A 26689-nucleotide genomic window follows, 5' to 3' on the forward strand; every position below is an offset into this window, starting at 1 on the left:
GGTTATGGGGCTACTTTTGTGGGATGCACAATCAGTGCTGCAGGCCCACTAGTAGCTTTTAATTGAATGGCCCTGGGCACATGTAGTGCACTCTACTATGGACTTACTAGTGAATTAAATATGTCAATTGAGTATGAGACAATGTTACCATGTTTTAGGGAGAGGGTACATGCACTTTAGCACTGGTTAGCAGTGGTAAAGTGCCCAGAGTCCTTACGCCAACAAAAACGAGGTCAGAAAAAGAGGAGGACTAAGGCAAAATGTTTGGGCCGACCGTTCAGTGAGAGCCCTTCTCCAACAGGACAATTCTAGCAATTTTTAGCACAAAACTACAAAAACAAATGCAAGCTGCAGTATTTTTAAAACAAGCATGAGGAAATCAACTCAAAATTACATTTTGAGTTCCATTTTTACCTAGATGAACCGTTTGGTTAATTGTTTGAGCATGAACTTCATGAAATCATGCAAATTACCCCTAATCCTAGTTTCAAAATGGGTCATGTGAGTAACTGAACTTGCTGAAGATCCCAGCGGACTAACACATTCAGACCACACTGAGTACAGTCTACCCCATTTAACAGTACTAGTAGAAGGGGGTTCCATCTGTGCAGTGCTGGTGAATCTTCCCAAGGATGTGTAACACTCACCAGAGAGGAGAGTCACCTAACACCGCAAAGCCTCCCCAGCCAATCCCAAGCAGGCACTCCCACCAAGGAAATGTTCTCTGTGGTTCTGTGGAGGGTAGCCACATTCTCAGGCAAATTACCTTCCCACCATGATGAATCTTCCATGAGGACTGCACAGATCCCATATATTTATCTTTCTATGGTTTCACATAGTAACAAGGTGGAATATTAGTTGGGGTTAAGGGTTGTTCACCAGTAGTAATAATACTTGGCCTGATTTATATAGTGGTGGTATGTAGACTCCGTCCCAATGGCCGGATTTAAATGTGGCAGACAATGACTATGGCGGAGCGTACTTTGACCATGGTGTAGCGTACTCTGTCTCTGCCATGGCCAAACCTCTCTAACGGCCCAAGAAAGGACTACATGTCCACCCGCTCAATTTAAATGGGAGGACATATAGTCAGGTTTTACTGTTTCTTACTGCCATGTAGAACCTGGTGATAAGGAACAGTAAAATCATTATAATTCTTTCCCCGTCAAGGAAGAAGACTCCCATGGAGAGGAGAGCATTTTTTTTTTTTCACTAACAAAATACTATTTCAGGATTTTCTTTTTGTAAAGAATAATGAAATACTCTGTGGTACAGAGAGTCAAGTAGTGCATATACAAGAACTGCCGTCAGAGTGGTTCCTGGCAATCATTTTCTAAATGACTGGCTGCCTGGCGATCATTCGTAAATACGGCAGGCAGTCCTTCCACCAGGGCAACAGAGTAATTTATTCTGTTGTGCTGTCAGGCCCACTGGCTGTCCACCATGATTTAAATCAGGCCCATTGTCACTATCTTGAGTCAGTGGAACTCCCTTAGGGGAGGTGTTAGGTGAGTTCAGTGTAGAGGTTGACACCGGCTGGTGAGTTCTGGATGGTTTGTAGTCTTTTAGTGACTAGACTGGTAATCCTGGCATAGAGAGTGTTCCCGAAATCCAATTTGCTGGTCACTAGTGTGTAAGCATTGCTTGAGAGCCACATGAAGATCTTTCTCACAATTTTTAGGATGTGGAAGCAGGATGCTGTGATGATGTTGTGTTCTGTCCATTAAGAAGGAGCAGATCCTGCAGAGAGGAAGTCCATGTTTGTCAGTCTCATGCAGGCACCTGATGAGGATGGTATGTGAAACCGTTTCAAATGCTTCTGAGAGTTCCAGGAGACTAGTGGTTACTGATTCTCCTATGTCAAGGATCATGCAGGTGGTAATGAGTGTTGTTTCTGTACTATGGTTGGTCTGAGTTCGGACTGCATGAAGTTGGTGAGCTGGTGATTGCTAAGGTCATCAGTGAGGCATCAGTTGATTTGTCTCTTTACTTTGCTAAGTATGGTAGGGTGGAAATGGTTCTGTAGTTGGAAAGTGTGGCTGGGTCAGCACATGGTTTCTAGAGCATGGTTATGATTGTGGCATATTTCAACATGTCCGGGAATATGGGTGAGTGGATAGAGGCATTCAAGATGGCTGTTAGTGCTTCACTGATTGGTAAAAAGTCCTTTGGTGAAGGTGTTGTCAGGATAAGGGTTATATGGGGCCTCCGAGTGGAAGGTCTTCCTGGTAGCAGCAATTTTGACAGTGGTGACAGTGGGCCACAAGGTTAGGGTTCATTCTTCAGCTGTGATGGGGTGTTGAATTGTGACTAGGGTCTGGTGAGGGTCAAAGTTTCTAAATAAGGAGGTGGCCTTGTTACAAAAAAATTCCAAGAGCTTGTTGCGGGGGAATGTTGCTGAACATGGCAGAATGTGCTGTGAAATCTTTGATGTTGCAGAAGATTTCCTTGATGCTATTATTGCCATTGTTGATGTTAGTTGTGTGCTTCGTAACTGCTGGTGGTAGTGTCTTAGGGCTTTTCTTTGTGGTGTCATGACTTGTTTTCCATTTGTACTCCAGTTTTTTGCAATCTCTTTACATCAGCTTGAGTTCCTCTGTGTACCAACTGACCTGGGTTCAGGATCTTGCCATTGTGTTGTGCTTCATGGGCACCAGGGAAAGTGGTGCATGCAGTGATCCAGCTTTTGAGGTTCCTGAATGTTTTTTCAAGTTGATTCAGTGCTTGGGCCAGTGCGCGTAAAGGGTGGGATCCCACTCCTCTTCCGTGATGCATTTCCAGGTGCGGCGGGTGGTTCTGGTGGTTGTAGGTTTGTAGTGGTGCAGGATGGGTATGCTGAAACTGATGAGGGAGCAGTCTGTCCAAGCTGTGGTTGCTGGCCTGTCAACTATGATAATGGTGATTGTTAGAAATGGGGTTTCTGGTTGGCTAGGGTATGCACCTAAGCCAGGCAAAGCCCACCACTCTAGTCTTGACAAGACGGTTACACACCAAAGACAGCTTGTGCTCACTGTCTTATCATCAGAGGCAATGTGTAAAGCGTTTGTGCAACACACTCATACAGCAACACAATCAATACACCATAAAATAGACTCGATATAGGATTATATGAAAATATATAGTACATTGTACATAGAACCAGACCAAAATTAAATGAACCATAAATACTGTGCACACTATGCGGTTACGCAGATAGTATGCGTCATCCTGATCAATGCAAGGCAAAAATTACATAGATCAGTAAACATATGGGCATGTAATGCAGCAGAAAAGCACATCAGTAACAGTAAGTATACATAAGCACAGGAACACCTCCTACTAGCCGGGTTATGGTAATCACTATGGGCCTGACTGAAATAAGTGCATTAGCAAAAAGTGTAGGGCACTGGGGTATTTGCGTGCCTACTACACATGATACTGTAATCCTCGAATCTCTGTCTCCTGAAGCCAGGAAAGGTACCTTCCCACTGGTACCCTGTTATGCGGGGGGACCTCCATTGAGGTTTCTTCCTGTGATGCTTCCAGAATCTCAAAATGGGCCCAAGATTAATGCCACAGAGTAAAGGGGAGAAGGCACAACGTTAGGAGACCCACAAAAGACATGGGGGGTCATTCTAACCCTGGCGGTCGGCGACCGCCAGGGCTAAAATGACGGAAGCACTGCCAACAGGCTGGCGGTGCTTCCTTGGCCATTCTGACCGCGGCGGTAAAGCCGCGGTCAGAAAAGGGCAACCGGCGGTTTCCCGCCGGTTTACCCCTGGCCCAGGGGATTCCGACCCCCTTACCGCCATCCTGTTCCTGGCGGGTTTCACCGCCAGGAACAGGATGGCGGTAACGGGTGTCGTGGGGCCCCTGCAGTGTCCATGCCACTGGCATGGGCACTGCAGGGGCCCCCTAACAGGGCCCCACTAAGATTTTGAGAATCGCGACGGGTGCCACTGCACCCGTCGCACCCCTTCGACTCCGCCGGCTCCATTCGGAGCCGGCATTCTCGTAGAAGGGGGTTTCTCGCTGGGCCAGCGGGCGGCCTTCTGGCGGTCGCCCGCCAGCCCAGCGGGAAAGCCAGAATGGCCGCTGCGGTCTTTTGACCGCGGTGCGGTCATTCGGCGGTTCCCGCTTGGCGGGCGGCGACCGCCGCCCGCCAATGTAGGAATGACCCCCATGATGTGTTTCATGTAGCTAGTGGGGCTGTCAGTGTAGGTGGTACAGCTGATTATATATTTTAATATGATGGTGACTCAACTTCCATGTTTGTACTGATGGTCTTACCTGTTGATTTAGTAGCTGACAGGGATGGCTGTAGTGATGTCCAGTGCAGAGTTTAGGTTTAGCTATGTTTTGTGAGGAAGAGCAGATCTGGAGTGTGTGGTCATGCAGTAGGTCCCATACCTCCTCTGCATATTTGGCGAGTGAGTGGGTATTGAAGAGCATGCACCTGAGTGTGGCATGTTATAAAGGAGGTGTTTTGTCTGTGTGAGCATAGGTGGATATTAGTGTGACCAAGTGGGGTTCTGGGAGCTGCTACTGCAAGAAAGGTCGGTGTAGTGTGTGGGAGAGTGTAGAAGTACTTGGAGGAGGCACATGTGGATGCTCCTTCTGAGTTGTGTGGTGAGGTGGGGCAGAAGTGCAGCAAGAGGCAGCCAGGGTTGAAAGCACAGCAGTGCGTAACAGGGAAGCAGTAAATAGAAGGGGAATCAGGGCTTTTATCTTGAGCGCAGTCCAGGTTTGGACTTGTGCCAGTGTGACTGCCATTGGTGTCCCAGCAGCATGCCCGCTGCATGATTCCGCTGGTCTCTCTCACTGCAGCCACCATTAACTAGATCTTGGAAGGGGGAGGAGTGCAGGGTGCAGAGGGCAGGAACCTACTGATGTTATTTCCTGTGCAGATGGCTAAGGGGGAATCCAGTGATGTCACTTTATGTGCAAATGGCTGATGGGAAATGAAGTCCTCTTGCTTGGCTTCTTCCTTTAAAGACGGTTTGAAAGACAGATTCCAGCTCTGTAACTGCCTGTGGAGATGGATCATAATGCCAGTCATGTCACATCCTGTGCAGATGGATGATGGGAAATCCAGTGATGTCACTTCCTATGCAAATGAGTGATTCAAAGAAGGGGCTGCCTTCTTTTTCACAGGGATGTTACTACACATATTACATAATTGATGAAACATTTTATGGTATCATTGATATTATTAATGCAACATTTGCGATTAAATTATTGATGAGAAAACTATGCATGGCGGAGTTAACTTAGGGTGCGAGTTAGAGTTACCCACAACTATAATTCTGAAGTTCTATGGCTTTGTGCGAAGAAATTCAGAACCTAAATATAACATCCCCGTAACTTTTGTTTTTTCAGTGAATATATATATATATTCACTAAAAAGTTAAAGGGAGGTTATGGTTAGGTTCAGAAGTCACACACACACAAAACCATAGAAATTCATCTGTTTTAGTTAGAGTTATTTCAAGTAACTATCTATAACTGGTGCCCTAAGGTAAATATAGCCCACACCCTCACCCTGCACAGTTTTTGCATCAATAATTTTACTGCAAATGTTATAGTGATATTATCAATGATGTCAAAGAAGATGTCATGAGTGATGTAATGACTTGGGTAATTAGCAGGGCATGGCAGGGGCGGGAGTTATAGTTACCTTAGGGTCCGAGTTATAGTTTCTTGAAATAACTCTAACTACAACACTTGAATTTCTATGGTTTTGGGTGTGTAAATTCTGCTCCTAACTATAACATCCCTGTAACCTTTGGTTTTTTTGGTAAAATGTGAACTTTAAAAAAAAAAAATCATCTTAACTATAAGGTCACTGCAGCCTTTGGATTTTTCAGTGCCTGGCTCCCTAATTTCTTTATTTACTACAGTATCCTGAGTAGAAAATGCTTTCAGTATTCAACTTCGATTCCATCAAGGTGGCATTCAGATGTGCCACACTTTTGGCATAAATTTTGAATGTTAGCAATCTAACTGCTAATTAGAACCCTGTAAGCTGCCTATTACCAGGTAGTTAACTGGCAGTCAGCTGCAGGTTTAAAAGTGCATGTTTTAGTTTACATCTCAGAATGTTTTAAGAAATAGAAGAGAAAGATATTTGAGAACTCACTTAAAATATGTGCTCATTTTTCTTTTTACAGCTCTAACCATAATTTCTATGACAAAATGAAGTCCCCTCTTTTTCTTCGTACTATTTTAAATATTTTAAGTTTTACTACTTTTTCCAATTTGATTCAATCAAGATGGCTTCAAGTGTGCCACACTTTTGTCATAGGTAAGGCTGTTAGCACGCTACTTGTTCTTTAGAACACTGTGGGAGGCTGTAGTAGAACTCAAGGGAATCATCTGGCAGACTGCTCCTGTTGGAAGTACAACAGGAAGATATTTTGGAACACACCTAAAAGGTGTGCTCATTTTTCTTTCTACAACACTGCCCATCATTTCTATGACAAAATGAACCCCTCATCTTGTTCCTTTCTAAATGAAATGTTTTACGTTTTACCAGTTTTAAGTTTTACCAGTTTGATTCAATCAAGATGGCGTCAGGTGTGCCACACATTGGTCATAAGTAAGACTGTTAGTGTTCTAGTTGTTTTTTAGAGCACTCTGGGAGTCTGCAGTAGAACAAAGGGGAATCAACTGACAGGCTGCTCCTGTTTGAAGTACATGTTTTACTAAGAATGTCTGACTTCATTTTCATATGGCTGAGAAAGATAGTGTGACTTTACAGAAAATATGCTCTCATCTTAGCTTCTGGTGCACCTTCCATAACTTATATGGGAAAATCATGATAAAACTGTTTTCTCTCAAACATGATTCATGAAATCGTAGCAGGGTAAAATCACCTTAGAACACACCACAGTTCCTTAAATTAGTATGGCACCATCAACAAAAGATATACATTGTAACTAAAATGTATCACCCTTTATAGGTTCTCCTTTTTATGACCCTCAAAAACTGTCATTCACTACATTGCATTTCAATGGCTGCTGTTGTCACAAAATCACCCTACACAAAAATGCCAAAGACTAAACTCCTACCACGTCTATCGGCAATGTACCAGACTGTATCCTTGACTGAAGCACAGAGTGAACAAGAATGTGTTATTGAGAACTCCAGTGCTGAAGTAGGCTAAACAGTGTGATATAAAAAATAAAACAAGACCGTAGAACTGGTTATTTGAAAAATACCAGTACGAAGCCGAATAAAAAGCATTTAGAGCAAAGTGCACAGAGGCTCTAAGCTGCGAGCAAAGGAATAAAGGCCCATATTTATACTTTTCGACGCTAAACTGCGCTAACGCAGTTTAGCGTCAAAAAGTTTTGCGCCGTCTAACGCCATTCTGAAGCGCCAAGCGGGCGCCGTATTTATGGAATGGCGTTAGACGGCGCAATCAGACCGGCGCTGCCTGGTTTGCGTGGGAAAAAACCACGTAGACCAGACAGCGCCGGCGTAGGGGGAAAATGGCGCATGGGCGTCTTAAAATGGGGCAAGTCAGGTTAATCGTCTTAACCCGACTTGCGCCATTTTTTAACGACGCCCATCCCCCATCAACATGACTCCTATCATTGTAAAGATAGGAGTCATGCCCCCTTGCCCAATGGCCATGCCCAGGGGACTTCTGTCCCCTGGGCATGGTCATTGGGCATAGTGGCATGTAGGGGGGCACAAATAAGGCCCCCCTATGCCACCAAAAAAAAATATAAAAAATAAAAAATTATACTTACCTGAACTTACCTGAATGTCCCTGGGGTGGGTCCCTCCATCCTTGGGGGTCCTCCTGGGGTGGGCAAGGGTGGCAGGGGGGGTCCCTGGGGGCATGGGAGGGCACCTGTGGGCTCATTTTGAGCCCACAGGCCCCTTAACGCCTGCCCTGAGCAGGCGTTAAAAAGTGGCGCAAATGGGCCGTTTTTAGCCACGCCAACTCCCGGGCGTCTCTTTTGCCCGGGAGTATAAATACCACGTAAAGTCCTGGGAGTCATTTTTTAGACGGGAACGCCTCCCTTGCATATCATTAACGCAAGGAAGGGGTTCACGCTAAAAAATGACGCACATTCCGGGAACTTTGGCGCTATTCGCCTCTAACGCCATAGTATAAATATGGCGTTAGTTGGCGTTAGTTTTGCGTTGAAATTGCGTCAAAAAAAACGACGCAATTTCGGCGCAAACGGAGTATAAATATGGCCCAAAATACATCCAGGGCAAAGTGCACAAAGGCCTAAAGCCTGAAGCTAACGCGCAAAGGATACATAAAACTGACCACACTACACCCTCCCCTTGTCGGTAGCAAGTGGTTCTAATAATATAAAAATATGCCCCTGATACAAAAAAAATACATCAAATATATTTCGACAAGTCCAGAGGACAGCAAAGCAGAAGACTAATTTATATTGGAAAGCATGTAACGTTAAAGCCAAATTTGATACAATGTCAATTTCAATTAAAAAAAATCTAATTCTTAGACAGAAGCCACGGAAAGCAGGAGATCCTCCACTTCCACAGATGTCAATATCAGAAAACTATCATGGAGCAGGTGTGTTCCAAAGCCCCAAAACCATCCAGGGCGGCAGCCCGTGCAGGCCCTATGAATGAGACAATACCATCTTCCTCCAGGAAGGGAATCTCATAAACTGCCTCACGAAGCAAACGCAACCATAGTGCACAAGTCTGGGAATGAGCCCTAAACAGATCAGTATCGACCACTGGGGGGCGCTGCAGTAAGAGACAGAGAGCCAGTGCATGTTCAAACGAGCACCAAAGGCACCGAAACACGGGTTGCACACAATCCAAAACCGGTCGGAATGACAGAGACCAGTCACACTCCAATTGTCCCAGGAGTGTTGCTCCAAAATGCTGCATCATGCGTTCATGACACAGCTGCGCTGACGGGAGCGCCAATATGGGATCTCGTCGTGGTGGGACAGCCATTGCGGAAGAACAGCAGCAACAGCAAAACACCAGCCAACAAAGCCAAAGTAATCGGAAATCCCCCAAAAATGCTTCCGAAAAATGAGTGAATAGCCGAAGGTATTAAACCGAATATGGAAGAGAAGGTATGAGCAAAATCAACACCAACAGCTTTGAAAAAATTTGCAATTCCAGCAGTGCTGGACGCATTAAATATACGTCCCACGAGTTCACCAAAGTGACTCGGAAAGTTAGTATTTAAAACTGACTGTATTTCCGCTGATGGCCTTGCCACCTGAAGTGCGTAGGTCTCGCTAGCAGATGTAAGGGCCACATGCTTTTGAAACAATAGAGCTTTCAGTCGACTCAACTTGTCGAAATTCACCTTGGAAGTAGCAATATGAGGCCAGATGTCCGCTACCTCCTTAATTCGAGTGGGGGGAAACAACACATTCCTGCAGCACGTAACGGCCTTGGTGACAACGACCACGTAAACTATTCCGGCATGCATGCCACAACAGGGTTCACCGTTAAGAAGGACGTAGCTGCCGTTTGAAAGCACCTGGAAAGTGTTTTTAATTACCAGGACTGGAACTCCCTTAAGATAACAAGCTAAGTTAGCAATCGAGGCATTGCACGCCCCGTGCAAAGACAGCTGTTTACAAACCATTGAATGGCTGACAGAAGTTTTGCATTCGCTACCGCTAAGAAAAACCTCCTTCATACCATTAAGACATCTGTATAGAAAGGGAAGCTCCCACACCTCATGCATGTAACTGTCTCCCAACCGTTCATATCTACCCACCGGAATGTGTTTTAAACAAGAAGTAAATTGCAGAGTGGAGATAGGCAAATTAATAACCCTGTGAATCAACCACTCTGCTGACGGAATCTCAGCCACAGTAAAAGGCAATTTCTCCAACTTTTCAATATTTAACATAACATACGTCGCTTCCTTCTTAGCCATTAGTTGTTGTTGACGTGTCAAATTAAAGGAAATGAATATCTCCCTGGCACGAATGTGCTGCCACGGAACGCGACCCGCCTTCAATGTCTGTAGAGTCCAACCCAACTGCATGATGGACCGCGTTTGACTCTGCCCATGATATAAAGAAGACATATCCGATTTAATAATGTCTATAGCAGAGGAAACAACGTTGTCAATTGTGTATACACGGTCTGATAGGGTATGCATCCCATTATCCACAACAGACAAAGCTTGAATCCAATGTTCCTGATCAATTTGCCTCAACCGGGCCGCTGCCTCTTGTTGGGAAAGCTTCCAAATCTCATTATATACTTCATATAAAAAACGTCTCTTCCGTGGTACTCTTGGTCCTGACAAAAAATCTTGCAAGTCAGTATCATTAGACAGTAACGTGAGATGTGTCTTAACTGCATCCAGCGTGGATGACTTCAACCATTGTTGACAAAGTTTCCCCACGCTGTATGTAGTAATGATATCAGCATGTTCTGGTGATATGTAGTGAGGGTCTGCCCTACTAGTCCTGAATCCCCCCGAAGAGCTGACAAAACGTTGATGACACCTATTAGTGTCTATGGGCCACAATAACCACCCGCCTGGACGTGTCAATGAAGTGTTAAGTGTACCATTCTGGACCCAGTCTGTAAGCTCACTAAACGTGGCATTAATATATTGCTGCCAATTTTTCATTTTGGAAGGGACAGGCATGCCAGGCAAATTCAATTCCCTAATTGTTGCTAAGCCCAAACAGCTAGTCTGTTGTACAGTGTCATTTAAAAAAATCATCTGGACAGGAATAATACATGCCCTAAACAATGTATCTCTACCCCGCATCTGCAAATTTTTTGTTCACCAAACACTTTTCAAATCAACAGTTTTGGACCAGTATTCATACCCCTCAACGGATAGTTTGGACACAAACAAATTTGAATACAGTAATTTATTATCAGTCAATAATATTTGCTTATTAGCATGCGGAGTAACTCTAAAATAATACGACCTAGCACTTTGTTGATGATGCCCAGAAAAATACACAAATTTGTCAGAATAAGTTTTAGAACTACCCTGCGGAGGAGTCGGGCAATGTTCCCATTGCATATACTCAAATATAGATTTAGGGCTACTGGCTTTATGAATAAAGTGGTGTCCATAATAATTGTAACAAAACATGTCACCATAATTATTTCTAAACTGGTAAGCATCTTCATTTTCATAGACAGTATAAAACTGCAATTCTGTCAACATAGAATCAACTGTCTTCACATCCCAATCATCAGAAACAATGCCTGGTATAACAATATCATTCATTGACAATTTTAGAACATACGGTATCTGAATCATCTCAGTGGGACCATATATATCAAACATCACTCTATCCCACACAATCCCATCCGGAATTGCTACAGCAGAAATGTTCACAAAGGACAAGTCTCTTCGAACCATATGTGACGAAAAATGTGGTTTCAACACCATCTCCACGTGCTCAATGTCAGATCGTTCAGGAAGAAAATGACCATGGATCACCAGAAAAAAGGTAACCACAAACCCCAGCCATAGGAAAAGAGTCATCACAGTCATAAAAAGCCACAGATAGTTCCAAGGAACAACAAAATATGTATGTTTGAGCCAACACAGCAGCTTACGTGGACCCAGGGCTGGTGTTGAAGAGGACGATGAGTCCGACACAATTTCATCAGTGGTATTGAAGCAGCCCGAGGCAGTTCTCACAAAAGGTGCAATCGTAAACAATGAAGCAGATGGTGCCTCTCGCCTTGGCACGCTATAAACCACATGTTCAGCAACATCAGTAGAACGTACAGCAACTTGATCAAAGGATCCCAAATCATTCGCTGTCTGTGGAACAATCCCAAGATCAGCTTCCACCCTCCCCAAGCTCGGAGAGGAAATAGCGTCGGTGCAAATCACCTGCAGCAGAACTTCTTCCCCAGTAGTGAGAGGGATTCCGGAACTACTGGGTGTACCTCTTGGTCTGCTGTGCAGAATCGGCCACATGTTGTAACTTGACATTATCAATGGAAACAAAGCGATCTCCTTTGGCCCCTCGCAACGGAGGCAAAATCACAGTTCTTGTGCCGCTGATCCCTATCACAGGGACAGGCACCCGATAAGAAGGACCAAATTCTTTTTTCACTGCGACCTTTTCACGCACTAGATCCCCAATCTTGGGAATCCAACCAGTAGACGTTACCGGTTCGTCCTTAATTCCTGTGGAGGCAGCACTTGCAGAAGAGTTATCTTCACAGAATTGTTGTAAATCCTGCAAAACAGTGACACGATCATTTATGTCAAAGGGCGTATCTGCCGTCTCCACACCAGGACCATCTAGATCAGGAACATACATTTGTGTTCCAAACAGGCCCTCATATGAAGTACGACCCCCCAGGGACCTTCTAGGCAAGTTATTAAGTGCTCTCTATACTCCATACAGGTGGGCTAGCCAACCACGACCCGTACCTATAACTCTGGCCGTTAAGGATTGCTTTAAATTGCGATTTAAACGCTCCACAACAGAATTTCCCTCGGGATGAAATGGAGACGAGAACTGGAGCTGGACCCCCAACGAAGCCATGGTGTCCCTGAATGCCTTAGAGGCAAAGGCAGGGCCCTGGTCCGAATGAAAAGCCGCAACTGCATATGTATCGACAAAGATGCGCAAATCTTTAATAACAGTTTGAGCATCAGCCGAGCGCTGTGGCCAGACCCACACAAATCCGGAGCACGAATCTACAGCAACCAATATATATTTGTATGCACTATCTGGCGTCAGCGGACCACAATGGTCCAAGTACACACACTGTAAAGGTCTATTTGATATGAGGAGGGGCGTCTGCTGTGGGTGGAAACTTTAATTTGTTGACAGATGTCACAACAAAGGACATGCTGCTTTGTCTCTTTATAGAGACCAGGCCACCAGTAACGGGCCTGTAAGAGTGAAATTGTGGCTGCCACGCCTGCATGGGCAGAAGCTGCCCCCTCATGTGCTGCAGTTATTAATCGAGGTCGCTCAATTTTATTGGGCATTTCACGTACACCAACGCCTGGGATTTTAACTACAGCGTTTAGCATACCGCCCATGCAGTAACTATATTTAGATGGGAATCCTTTAGGAAATGGCGTGCCATCAGCCGTAGCCTTTATGGCAGCCAAAATCTCTGTGTCTGGTTTGGAACTCGAACGAGTTACTGCGGCCACAGTGGCAACTGCCACTGCCGATTTTGCGGCTTCATCAGCCAAAGTATTACCAGCAACGTGTATTCCAACGCGCTGGTGTCCAAGTGTATGCACAACATGGACTTTAGGAAGCGTTTCCTTCAGATCCGCAACCTTCCCCCACAGCAATTTGTGTTTAATGGTGTTGCCTTTTGAATCTCTGAACCCGTTCAATCTCCAGTAGTGTGGATATTCATTGAAAGACTGAACACAGTAATAGGAATCACAAACCAGCAATGTAAACACTGCCGGATCCGCATGTTCCAAGGCTAACAATAGAGCTTTCAGCTCAGCCAACTGTGCCGTACAATCTCCCAAGGTCTGCGTATAAGTATGTCGGGGGCAGAACACTTCCCCCTCCATATAACCGCTCACCACCGCACATGCAGCAGAATATTGTTGTTTAGTCCCAACCGCTGGTTGCGCAGAGCCATCGGTATACATGACCACCTGATATTGGTCAATAGGCAATATACCAGCGGGAACTGGGTACTCCATTTCATATTGAAGAAATTCTTGAGTCTGCAGTTTAGGGTCAAATATGTAATCTACATCAGTGGCTGTCAAAGACGTTGCCCATTGTATCCATCGTGGGTGTAAAGCTTTTGAATTAGGAACACTTGCTTTTGTAACAGCCTCTAAGGCTGGAATCGGGGAAACGACAATGATGCGTTGGCCCTGGGCATGAGGTCTTTCTTTAATAACAGCCATTTGTACAGCAGTGAGAATTTTCTCAGTTTGTGCAAAACGTTGTTCTGCAGCCGAGTACAAGTGCGACTTGTATGCTATCGGGACTGTCTCACCCTCATTAAAAGTGACATATGTAAATCCCACGGCACCAGGTATAACCCTGATGACCAGATGTGTTTTATTGTCCCGAGTGTGTAAATGCTTTACCGCTAAGAGATCAGTTTGCAAATTTCGAAGAATATGTGTATGCTCAATCGTCCAAAATCTACTCGAAAAATTTGGGCGAATCAACTCATATAATGGTTTTATACGTGTAGCGTAATCAGGAATGTAAATTCTGCCAAAATTTAGAAACCCTAATAACGACTGGAGTTTCCGAATCGTATTAGGAGGTTGCAATTGAGCACATTTTTCCAAAAAGTGCGGCGCTAAGCTCTTGCCTTCATTCAACAACTCATATCCCAGGAAAATGATGCTGAGGAGGCCAATTTTCGATTTCTTAAAATTAAATTTGTAGCCAATATCAGCAAATCCCACAACAATGCACGCTACACGCCTTAAATGTTGCAGTAACTCATCGTCCGTCAGATATATATCATCAACATATGATAATGCTTCAGGGTCCAACTCGTGCAGAATTTCTGTTACACAAGCCGAAAACAGTCCTGGGCTATTTTATACCCCTGAGGCAGACGACAAAACTTTTTCTGAGAGCCAAACGCACTAAATCTCGTATAGTCCCTACTTTCGGGTGCTATATTTTGGCAGAAGAATCCATTCGAGATATCTAATGTTGTTTTGTATTTCTTACGCACAATATTATTCATGAGCGCTGCACTGTGTGAATTTTGAATTGCATATGTGCGTGTATGTCCATTTAAATGTCTGTAATCCACCACTATCCTATATGAATGGTCCGGTTTAGCAACTGGAAATTAGGGATTATTCATCGGTGAGACACAGGGTTCAATTACCCCCTGGTACTCCAATTGTGTAAGTATTTTCCTTACCGATGCCCTTGCTTCAAATTTTATAGGATATTGCGGTTGCGGCTGAGGCTCGCCCTTTATCGGAATTACATGATAAGGTGAATCCCTATCCCACCCCACATTATTTCTATAAAGGGCGGGAGCCTGTGCTAGGGCCCATGTTTTACTATAGGACTCTGCTAGTTCTCCCGTAACAAGTGGTGAGAACGAAGGTGTAATAACCTCCTCCCCAACTGGACAGTCACGTACAAAGTCAGGAGGCCAATCCTGTTCGGCCAGCAGAACGTCATACAATTTGACCACACGGTCCCAAAAGATGGCTTTTATAGTGCGCTCAATGTCCCCTTCTAATTGTAAAGTTACTGTATAAACTCTATCGGGATCAGAGACATGCATATCTGCTGTTTCGACTTGTATGAAGCCATCAGTTGCTTTCACCTCCAGATGCTCTTGAAGATTCCGGCAAACTATTGTGACCCCTGCCGCGCTGTCTAACAGTGCCAACGCCCATGTCTTGTTCTTCAAGAGAACTCTCTTCTTGAGTGGCATGTCTAACTGAGAATGCTGCCACTTTCTTCTTTTTAAATAGCTGTTTCTGTTGGATCGGTTTCTCTTCTTGTTTTGACAGAAACCTCTGTCTAGCGTTGTGACTCCTGTCTCTGTTTCACGTACTCTGTTCTCCGCTCTGATCGCCCACCTCTCTCATTTCTCTTTTCCGAGGAGTCCTGAAAGGAACGAGATTGGCGCGAATCAGTATATTGATATCTATCAGGCGTCTTCAAATTATCCCTATTCCTGAGATTATACCTATTCTGCGGGGTCTCCGGTTGCGGAGATTGTCCCCTATCATTTTTAGGTGTCTGTTGTTTTTTCTCCCAGTGCTTTTTAGTACCCTCAGGTTGCTGTTGTTTAGTAGTATCTTTACTATTCTTACCCTGTAACTGGGGTTTCTGCGGTCTAGCACCAAGGCTATCACGACCGATACTCAAATACATTTCTGCTATTATTCTCGGCAGTTCCCGCTAGTGCTACTGCCTCCCCTTTGAGATTACTCAAAATCATAGAAGAAACTGCGGCCAAATTGCCCATCAGCTGCATCCCTAAATCTAAGGCTGGGGCAGCTCCATATTCATCCTGAATTTGTTTCAGCACTTCCGGTAGATTAGTCAATGTTGGTGTACCGTGTGCTGTAGTGTAGAGCGCGGCAAACACCGTGCCCCAAGTATTACAATGGTCCACAATAGGAACCATTCCATACGGTAAACACATCGTCAATATTCTATGTTTATCCTGAGGTCCCGTATGGGGAAATACTGCTTCCAGCGTATTCATTTTTTGCGCCAGCCAAAATGGAGTTTCCTCCCGTTTTGCTGGGACTTTACCCATAACTGAGTGTACAGTGGTCAGATTTACCCCCGGAACCACCGCATGTTGTTGCGCTGGAGCAGCACGCGCTGGGTTTGTGTTAAGTGTCTGCATCACAAATTGAACCAAACGTCTATATGTAGCCGTTGATTCCGTATATAAGCGACGAACTTCAGCCACCGCCAATTGAGCAACCGCAGGATGTGGTGTATATGTAGCCAATAAAGGCCAGGTAGGACCATCATTACTCAGTGGACCTAACCTAACAGGTGCTATAGTGTGGGGTAGGGCGCCATCAAGCCAATTATTATGTTCTTGATATGATAGAGGTATCTCTAAATATGCATATGCCCTGTATTGTCCAGGGACATTAGCAAGAGTGTATTCGTGAAAAGTGTTTGTACCCCCATCAACTGCTGGAAATACAACCCAAGAATAAAAAAGCTCTGTTCTATAAGCTGCATGGGCGTCCACCACAAACGTGACCGGACCCCCCTGGTTCGTGAGACCATGTGCTATCAGATGTCCCGTGAGCGGATGGCGCATATTAAGCACTATGTTCACTACTTGAGGATTTGCCATTATAAAAACAGCACTAGGGCAGAGAAGGCACACCAATATCGGGGTTTTCCTTTCAAAGTTCAAGCTTGAACAACCGACCAGTAAGTAATAGGAGGCACCTATCTCGTGGTGGCGTAAATCCTCAGCCCCACGGACGTCTCCGTTAACGGAACCGAGGAGTCAATATATATATGAGACCGAGAGAGTCAGCCGGACCCGAAAATTAGAGCCAGACCAATCGTTGGCGGCGCGTGGGCTCTCATTATCCTAAATGAGACTACTGGATTTCTAGGTAGCAGGATCGTTCACGGTGTGGGGGACTGAGTCTGACCCACTGGGAAGGACCTCTGTCACCCTAAATCCGGTTTTGCTCCGGCTAACTAGCAGTGCCAGTGCCTCATCTCTCCCAAGGGGAAGGGATGATTTGGCAGCCGAGCGCATGACATCTTAGAACTTCTCAGGGAAGTCGTGGTCACTCAGATCCAAACCAGCTCTCTCATTTACAGTACGATCTCATATACAAATGACAAAGGCAGTTTGAGTTTCATAGATTGTTTTAATAAAACGACTGCATTTTAGATATTAAGGCGTGAGCCGCAATAACCAGAACCATACAACACAGTAGGATTGAAATAGTCACGAGGAGAGTGAAACATAAGAATAACGCTATCATGGTGTTAATAATTTCTACTCTCTCTCAGCTAGTTCTATTTCGAGCACAGCATGTTAAGCTTCTAACTTGCCTTTCAGATTCCCCAGGAAGCCATAACCCCTCGTACCTGAGCACAGGCCTGTGATCTGTTTCAGCATATGCAACGAGGCAGTCAGCGTCTAGTTGTGGTTCCCTGGTCGGAATCTCCCTCTTGCGTGTATTGGGACAAGGAAGTGTTTTTATAACTAACATGTCAGTGTGATCACAAAATGTCCCTACGCAAAAATGCCAAAGACTAAACTCCTACCACGTCTATCGCAATGTACCAGACTGTATCCTTGACTGAAGCACAGAGTGAACAAGAATGTGTTATTGAGAACTCCAGTGCTGAAGTAGGCTAAACAGTGTGATATAAAAAATAAAACAACACCATAGAACTGGTTATTTGAAAAATAACAGAACGAAGCCGAATAAAAAGCATTTAGAGCAAAGTGCACAGAGGCTCTAAGCTGCGAGCAAAGGAATAAAATACATCCAGGGCAAAGTGCACAAAGGCCTAAAGCCTAAAGCTAACACGCAAAGGATACATAAAACTAACCACACTACACTGTCATGTATATTGGTCCCAAAATGGCTGCCATCACTTCTTGGTTGAAGTGCTGACAGCCAATCAGATTTCACCATGATATCTGTACTTAGGCTCCCCCCAGATATATAAATTTGGTTTCCCAAATAAGTGAAAGTGTGTTCTGCGTACCAAAAGCTACCCTTTTGCCAAATTTTGTATCATTCCATCCGAGCTATAGTCGTGTCTAAAGGTACTATGGGGATTAAAATGGGAAACACAACTTTTTTAACCTCCCCCTTTTCTCGACCCCTGATTGTCAGATCACCCCAAAAAGTTCCATGCACAACAAGAATCACCGGGGCACGTTTTTGTGAAAATTTCAGGAATATTTGTCAGTGCCAAAGATATAAGCAAGTCAAAAAATGCTTTTTCTAGGGAAACATGGTTCTACTTATAACTACCTACTGGTGACCACCAGTAGGTAACATATATATATATATATATATATATATATATATATATATATACACACACACACACATATATGGTGAAGATATGGTTGCTGTGTGTCAGGATAACATGCATAGAATGAGGTGCAATGTGCTGTCCCAGAATGTTAATTCTAGAGTGTCTGTGAATTCATGGGGAGATAACTTTGTGCTGCTTAGCAGTACGCTTGTAAGTTGCTGGAGTTTGTTTTGCATGTGGTGTTCATAAATCATCTCTCACTTTTACTTTTCTCTCTCTCTTGGCAGGAAGAGCTGCGTCCTCAGTTTGAAGCAAAATACTCCAAAGTGGAGCGCGTAAATCCAATCAGTGGAAAGCCTGAACCCTTTCAACCCTTCTCCGACAAGCTCAGTCGTCTCACTGTGTCTGTCTCAGGAATATTCTTTATGGTACAGCAGTTCTCCTTCAGCATCTAAAACACAGGCACCTGCCAAAACAAGTGTGCTCAGTACAGTGTTATTGCTTCTGAACAGACCAGGGAGATTTTATGTAAAGTACCCCGTGGGCACGGCAGACAAGATTGCACCCTGGTAGCGCCACACAGGGTGTTTTTATATAATATTAAGGTTTTTTTTTTTGCAGTTTTATACAGCACAAACTCAACCCAAATATACTTAATTGCTTTACATGAGCATCAGTTACATTACACAAGGACACATTCATTTTTGGTAGGCATAAGATTAAGTGATTTGCCCAGAATCAGAGGATGCTGATCCAAAGCAGACACTCGAACCTGGTTCCTCAGTTTCAAAGTCAGCATGTCTGGCCTTTATGCCACTTTCTTTCCCTGAATATCCTTCCTATTACAGAAGGAACCTCATACACATGCGTGGCCCTTTACTGTAATGCAGATCACACTGGAGCTAAATCAGCCTCCCTAATTTACATGTGGTGGTGTCCTATGCAATTAGGTAATCCATTGACTACGCATTGTTTCAGACATGGGCACAGAGGGAAAGAGACTGTCAGGAGGTGCTTTGACTGTACCACACGTAGAGGTGGCGCTCAGTCGGTGTACCTTTAAGGACTCTCCTTAAAACGAGTGAAAAATGGCCTCAGGGATGCCCTAGGCATCCTCTGCAGGCATAAGCTGTCACTCACTGCAGGCACCTGTAGGGCGAAGTCCGTCTCCCTTTGTAATAAAGGCCACGCCTACCAACTAAGGTTAGACAGCCAGTCTGATTTTCACTAATGAGCTGCTCCCCACAGCATAGTGAGCTAAAGATTGAATAGGGCTGACAGAGTTCAGTGACTATTGAGGGCAAATAATTAGGCAGGGTTGTTAAAGTTGGTGTATGTGAATTATATGTGCATGATGTATGCAATTTTTTGTAGATCTGAAAATAAATGAACTTATACGAACCCTTTTCTACCTTCCCTAAATCATATTTACTTTTGTTTCTAAATATTGCATTGGTTAGTTGCTGGAGACATTCGCATTTACACATCAAAAGTATTAAACTTATAGGAAGTGTCTTATATCAGATCTATTGATGACGCCACTAAATAAGAAATACTTTTGTTAGCATTAATTATGGTTTATGTTATGGTGTATATATATAGGTTATGCTCGCTTTGCCATTAGTATGATCTTGGAGCACCAAAGTCCTCTCAATGAAATTGGGTTATTCCTTTAACCTTGTCAGTTTTTGCCATTTACGTTTTAATGTCAACAACATCTAAAGACACAGTGATTAATTGACATTCTCTTCTTGTTAATAGAAAAATCAGAATGATTTGTTGTGATAATCTGGCAGGCTGAGCATATTTACTAAATTCCTTTAGAATAAAATGCTGATATTAATGTAGAATTGTGAGTAATTTTGTTTCAAGTTCAGGATTACAGTAAAGACATAGACATCTCGAGTATCATATGAATGCTCAATTTAAGGTCACTTGGAACACCTCAGAGCAAAAAAAACGTTATCGATGGTCAAGTTCGATATTTCTGTATAGTGTTATTTTCAAATGAATGTGAGAGACACAGACGTGATATGTACTGTCCTGAAGAAAATAGATGATTGCCCTGACTTAAAAGGACGTTTTGTTCTTCCTTCCAACGTTTTAGTGTTCGTAATTGACAGTCTGTGCCTTGGGGGGAAGGGGTGATTTGAAGATGAAATGAGGTGGAACGGTGTGATGGAGTAGAGGACGGTGTCAGGCAGGGACATCCTAAGCTTTTCAGGTGCCATGGGCCAAAAGTAATTCGGGGGCGCCTGTCCGGAACAGCTTTGATTTTATGATTCAGTTTTAGCTCCTTCACGCCCTCTATGGACAGGTCATTGACACGCACAGGCACACTGGTCCAAATTGTAAATATGTTTACATCCAATATCCAGCGCCAGTGATGTGTGTTTTCAATGTTATAATACAACAGCAGCTCACTAATGTTATTGCAAATATGTTCGGTGCTCCCGCCCATTTTCTATTTATTAGGTCCTGTTTTAATATAAAAAAAACTTTATTGGATTTTGGATGATGATGAAAAAAATAAACATTCCTCTGCAAAATGTCCTTTGTAGACTTTCACACATCACCCAAAATAAAAAATACATTATAGGAAAACGCTATTTTAAAAAATCTGTTTAAGAATTATACGCGGTCATCAGCCCAAGACTCTGTGCAGAATAGAGATGGCTTTACTAGGGTCCTCCTGAAAGGCTGGGGCCCTGGGACGGGGCCCACTTTACCCATTCCTGAAAACGTCTCTGGCAGGGTGCTAGAGCCCAACACCTCTTTTTTAATGGACCCCACAGCGAGTTTTGTCAGCCTTCATATAAGTCACTACCTTGTCATGTTGCATTTCTAGTCTATATCGATTACTACGTTTAAGAAAAAGGTATGAATAATTGTTGTATACAGTTCTGTGCAGATTGACACTGGTAAGGTTGCTTCAGGATACTTACAGAGAGCTGAACATAGATCTGAAGATTGTGCCTGGGTTACCACAGTTCAGAGGTGAGACTTCAGTGAACCCATCACTTTCCTAGCTGGAGCTGAGCATGCAGGACACGCTTAAGGAACAGTACACAAAGAGCAGTAATGTCGTTTTTGTCTTTGATTGAGACTCGTCCCTTTTTCAAGCCTTTAATATTTGATAACATTGGTCATGATTGCCAAACACACTTTCACTGCCTAGCCCATTAAATACACTTAGATGCAATAAGTTGTCTAATATTTGAGTACACGCTGAATTCATTTATTGTGTCTGATCTATGTTCTTGTTTTAGATTTCTTTGGTGCTCACTGCAGTGTTTGCAGTTGTGGTTTATCGCTTGGTTGCCATGGAACAGTTCGCCTCTTTGCACTGGTATTTCATCAAAAAGTATTGGCAATTCGCAACATCTGGGACTGGAGTCTGTATTAATTTCATGATAATCATGTCACTTAATGTAGTAAGTTATTTTTTCTTTTTTCAAATGGTATTTATTCAATTTCCATGATGAAACACTTTAAAGAGATTCAGGCCCATATTTATACTTTTTGACGCAAAACTGCGCTAACGCAGTTTTGCGCCAAAAAAATTAGCGCCGGCTAACGCCATTCTGAAGCGCCATGCGGGCACCGTATTTATTGAATGGCGTTAGCCGGCGTTAGCCGACCGGCGCTGCCAGGTGTGCGTGAAAAAAAACGACGCACACCAGGCAGCGCCGGCGTAGGGAAAAATGGCGTTTGGGCGTCCCAAAATGGGGCAAGTCAGGCTGAGGCAAAAAAATCGTCTTAACCCGAGTTGTGCCATTTTTTTGGGGCGCCCAGACGCCATTAACATGACTCCTGTCTTAGCAAAGACAGGAGTCATGCCCCCTTGCCCAATGGCCATGCCCAGGTGACTTATGTCCCCTGGGCATGGTCATTGGGCATAGTGGCATGTAGGGGGGCACAAATCAGGCCCCCCTATGCCACAAAAAAAAATTAAAAAAATACTTACCACAACTTACCTTTTCTTCCCTGGGATGGGTCCCTCCATCCTTGGGTGTCCTCCTGGGGTGGGCAAGGGTGGCAGGGGGTGTCCCTGGGGGCAGGGGAGGGCACCTCTGGGCTCATTCTGAGCCCACAGGTCCCTTAACACCTGCCCTGACCCAGGCGTTAAAATGAGGCGCAAATGTGGGGTTTTTTGCCCCACCCACTCCCGGGCGTCATTTTTGCCCGGGAGTATAAATACCACGCACATGCCTGGGAGTAATTTTTTAAGACGGGAACGCCTACCTTGCATCTCATTAACGCAAGGAAGGTGTTTACGCCAAAAAATTACACTAACTCCATGAACTTTGGCGCTAGACACGTCTAACGCCAAAGTATAAATATGGAGTTAGTTTTGCGTCGAATTTGCGTCGAAAAAAACGATGCAAATTCGGCGCAAACGGAGTATAAATATGCTCCAAAATGAGATAAACCTAAAAATGTAATTACATGTTCTAGTATTGACACACTTTTTCATCTTCTTGCACTGAAAATCTAATCACTTTTAGGTCCCTGGAGCTAGGGCACCGAAATAATTGTACCGTTTGTACTGATTTTTGCACATATATACGCACAAGAAAATGTGTTTTTCATTTACATATATTCTGAAAAGCAAAAAATATTTACCTCGTTTATGACCAATATCTGTGCATATTGACAACAAAGAAGCAGATTTACAAATATTTTGTGCTAGGTTTGGGTCACATGAAGTAACACATACAAGCACAAAATGTTTTTTTTTCTAATTTACTTTGCAGTGCAGAAGTTGTTTGCACTGGAAAGTAACTTAAAAGTAATGCAAAGCAGTGTAAAGCACTGCTTTGCGTTACTTCGCACCAAGGGGGCTATACAAGGGTGGCACATAGGCGTTTCCATGCAACCATCCATGCATCCTGAAGCAGAACCCTATCTACTAACATTAGTAGACAGGGATTTGCGCAAAAAAAAAATGTTATTTCAAAGGAGGCATTAAAAGGAGAAATGTTTTTAATTCCCCTTTCTTTTCTGCACTGTACAGAACACGTACAAAGTGGGAAAAGTTTTAAATAAAGTCTAAGCATAGAATTTTGTACTGGAAGGGAGCCCTTACTGCGCAAAAACTACGCTGACTACAATACACACACCCTTGCACTATGGCGCAATGGTGCATGTATTCACACATGGATGTCAAAAGTGTGCCAGCCCAGGGAGAGAGTGGAAGTGTGCCACGTCTTACTAGAAATGTGGTAGTTCTGCAGTCTCCCATTTCAAGCATCACAGCTCAGCATCTTCACGTACTGTGCTCCCTTGCATGAACTCTTTATACATCTGGACCTTAGCATGCACAAGCTGCACTTTTAACGTAGTGACCCATGCTTAACACTGGGTGTTCACTCTGGCCGTGCACTTAATGTCAGAATCAGTTTCTTAGTCGCGGCATTGATCCGAAAGAGATGTATGAAAGTGTCTAACTTTGATGTTCTCTTTTAGTCCATCATTGAGGCCTGTCATCATTGCAGCTGTCCAAAGGGATTAACAGTAGCTGGAACTAAATACGCATGTTTTCTGAAAATGTCTCTAAAATGACTACAACCACATATACGAAACCATTGTAATTTTTTGTCTATTTTTTCCTTTTGTAGGTATATGAAAAAGTTGCATACTTGTTAACAAATTTAGGTGAGTGCATATTGCCGGTGATATTATTGATGTTTTACTATGCAAGTATACTTCTAAAGACTAGTCATGCAGGTTCAAAGAAGGCATGCATTTCTGGTGTCCATATTTAGTGACATCCGTTCCCCTTTGAAAACCCCGCTATTAGCCAGATGCCATAGTAACTGTCAGCTTACGCCTTAATGCAGTAACGAATGTCGCCACCATGGATTTAGGAGCAGTCCTTGTGTTCAACATCCCATGGGCGAAAAGTGAAAAGTGAACGCAGAGCACTACCTTTTGTTTCAACTCCATTGCGAAGAAAATCCAGAACACATGCTAAAAATATACACTTAAATCCCACGATCTAATTATTAATTTGTGGCAGGACGCATGAGTGATCATTCCTCTGTAATCAAAGTTTACTATATAAATCGATCAATTTAAGGATTACAGCGGAAAACCATTACCTATGCCTCAACCACATTGAAATATTCACAATAAAAAAAGTACTGAACCGAGTTAAATAAAAATGTGGCTTGCAACGTCGTGAATGCTTCCAAAGTACAGCAAAGGCTTAAATCATACTGATACCAGGGAGCAGGGAAACCAGCAGATTATTGCTTCCACAGTATTTTTTTTTTACAAATGCAACCAATGTTTAACAGTGAGGGGGGAGACGAGATGGACGGCTAGATGGAAGCATCCTTTCACAATTCCATCGCGCTGCTGAAGTATGTGTCACCCGATCCCACATTGTCCAAGTGGAACAGCTCATTGAGGGTGCCACCTAGTGACATCTAAGAGGTTCTGTGGCGGGGGGAGAGGGAGCAGAAGTAGTGCAAGATGGGGAGTGTGGCTGCAGCCAGCTGTGCCACCTCCAGTGACAGCATGCTCAGAGTGAAGGGTCCATGCTATGCCAAGCAGGGACAAAGTCCCTTGTTGCGCTAAAGTACTGTGGGTCACAACACAGCAGTGGGTGTATGAGGCAGGACAGCAAGACTAGAGGGTAGGATATTGGGCTCTCAAGCAATCGACTCCCACTACAGCAGAAATGATTAGAATTGCTTAGAAGTGAACCAGCGATGGGCCGACAACCAGCTCTAGCGGGTGGTTGTTGGTTGGCGGCTGGCAATGAGCATTAATTAGCACACTCATCTTGTACCCTTAAGAGACATCAGGTAGGATTCTGGGTACATGTGATTGAAGTGAAAGGCCTTGTGGGCGGGTGGGAGTGGGGGACCTGTTGCAACAAATAGTAAAGCATGAGAAGAGGGACCCACATGGAGCATATATGGAGAATACAGGTTGTTACAGACAAATATATCACGCAAGTTGTAGAAAAAGCACAGTAAATTATCATCATGCATGGTTGTGTCCCAGGTTGGGGTGCCCCACAGAGTGCTACAAATATCTGGTAGACTGAGCCAACAGAGCAAACAAGGTGAAATACAGAGGGGAGCACAATTAGCAAAGTGCTGTACCAGGAGTACACAGAGAGTCCCCATCGTAACTTACCTAGACCCCTTGGCATCACAGTTGAGAATGGAAGACATAGCTGCTGATGCCAAAACCACACACCATGTCTTTCTATGGCACAATCAGAGGCAGCATTGCCTACATAACAAACGCACAAGAAAGGGAGCCTGGAGTGGTAGATAAGAGTGTGCTGAGTGAGTCCGCGCCCTCCAGATTAGAGCTCTAGAAGCTTTTACTGGATAGTAACAAACAAATGACCAAGGCAACCGACCATCTGGTGCTCAGAGTGATACAAGACAAGATATGGGAAAAATCAGAGAACGTGCTGTAGAAATTGAGAGGAGTATATCAGAAGTAGAAGCTCTGTCAGTGTTTCATATGAGATAGCTTACAAAACTACAGACTGCAGTGAAAATAGCATGAAGACACACCCATGTATGTTGAACATAGCTCCAGGAGAGACAACATAAGCCTGCTGGGTTTACCAAAGGGAACGAGAACGCACTTTATTGACCAATAACTGAACCCTTTTACTCCAAACCTGTTCTCAAAGCAAATGGAGACAGGAGATATACTAATTGATAGGGTGCACAGAACACAATTGTAATGCCCCGGTCTTGGGCACAATCACACATTGACTTGGAGTGGTATAAAGTCATTGTAAGACCTTTGAGAAGGCAAAAAGGAGGCTGAGGGTTTGGGTAGTAATTCCTTTGCATGCAAACAAAGTTTTACTGTATTTACTGAATCCTGCGATTTCAATACATGGTTTGAATACTACTGTAACTGTAAGTAGGTACTTGGATTCCACCTTGTAAATTTGTTGTCTTTCCCTTCCTGGGAGTGCAAGATGAGCAGTTGGAATCAGAATCCTTGATATGCTGGGACAGATGTTGATTGTGGGGGCTGAGAAACCCATTGATGGGTGCTTGAAGGTCCTGGTGTATCTGGTGGTCCGTATTATGCTCAGCAAACTAATGTTGGGTCCTTGGGTAATTGATGTGCTGTAACATATGCCAATGCTTGAACTTAGAACATGTTTTAGACAATTGAATGCTGCACTGCAGTACCTGCTATAGGGCAGTGTAAAACCTAGAATAACATTACAGATGTTGAGATCGACCTGTGGAAAGAGTGGAATGTAGGTACCT

At 43.9% G+C, this 26689-nt stretch overlaps 1 protein-coding gene across 3 annotated transcripts in view; it reads left to right on the forward strand.

Annotated features, from left to right (window-relative positions):
* Positions 1-26689, forward strand: part of ANO3 (anoctamin 3) — a 1608515-nt gene that overhangs the window by 1323504 nt on the left and 258322 nt on the right. For all 3 annotated transcript variants that reach the window (XM_069221955.1, XM_069221956.1, XM_069221954.1), the window contains 3 exons: positions 18713-18853; positions 21695-21859; positions 24047-24083. In XM_069221955.1, coding sequence (XP_069078056.1) covers positions 18713-18853; positions 21695-21859; positions 24047-24083 — 343 coding nt within the window. The remainder of the gene's footprint in view (positions 1-18712; positions 18854-21694; positions 21860-24046; positions 24084-26689) is intronic.

The sequence above is a fragment of the Pleurodeles waltl genome, chromosome 3_1 (assembly GCF_031143425.1).
Source record: "Pleurodeles waltl isolate 20211129_DDA chromosome 3_1, aPleWal1.hap1.20221129, whole genome shotgun sequence".
NCBI classification, from domain to species: Eukaryota; Metazoa; Chordata; class Amphibia; order Caudata; family Salamandridae; genus Pleurodeles; species Pleurodeles waltl.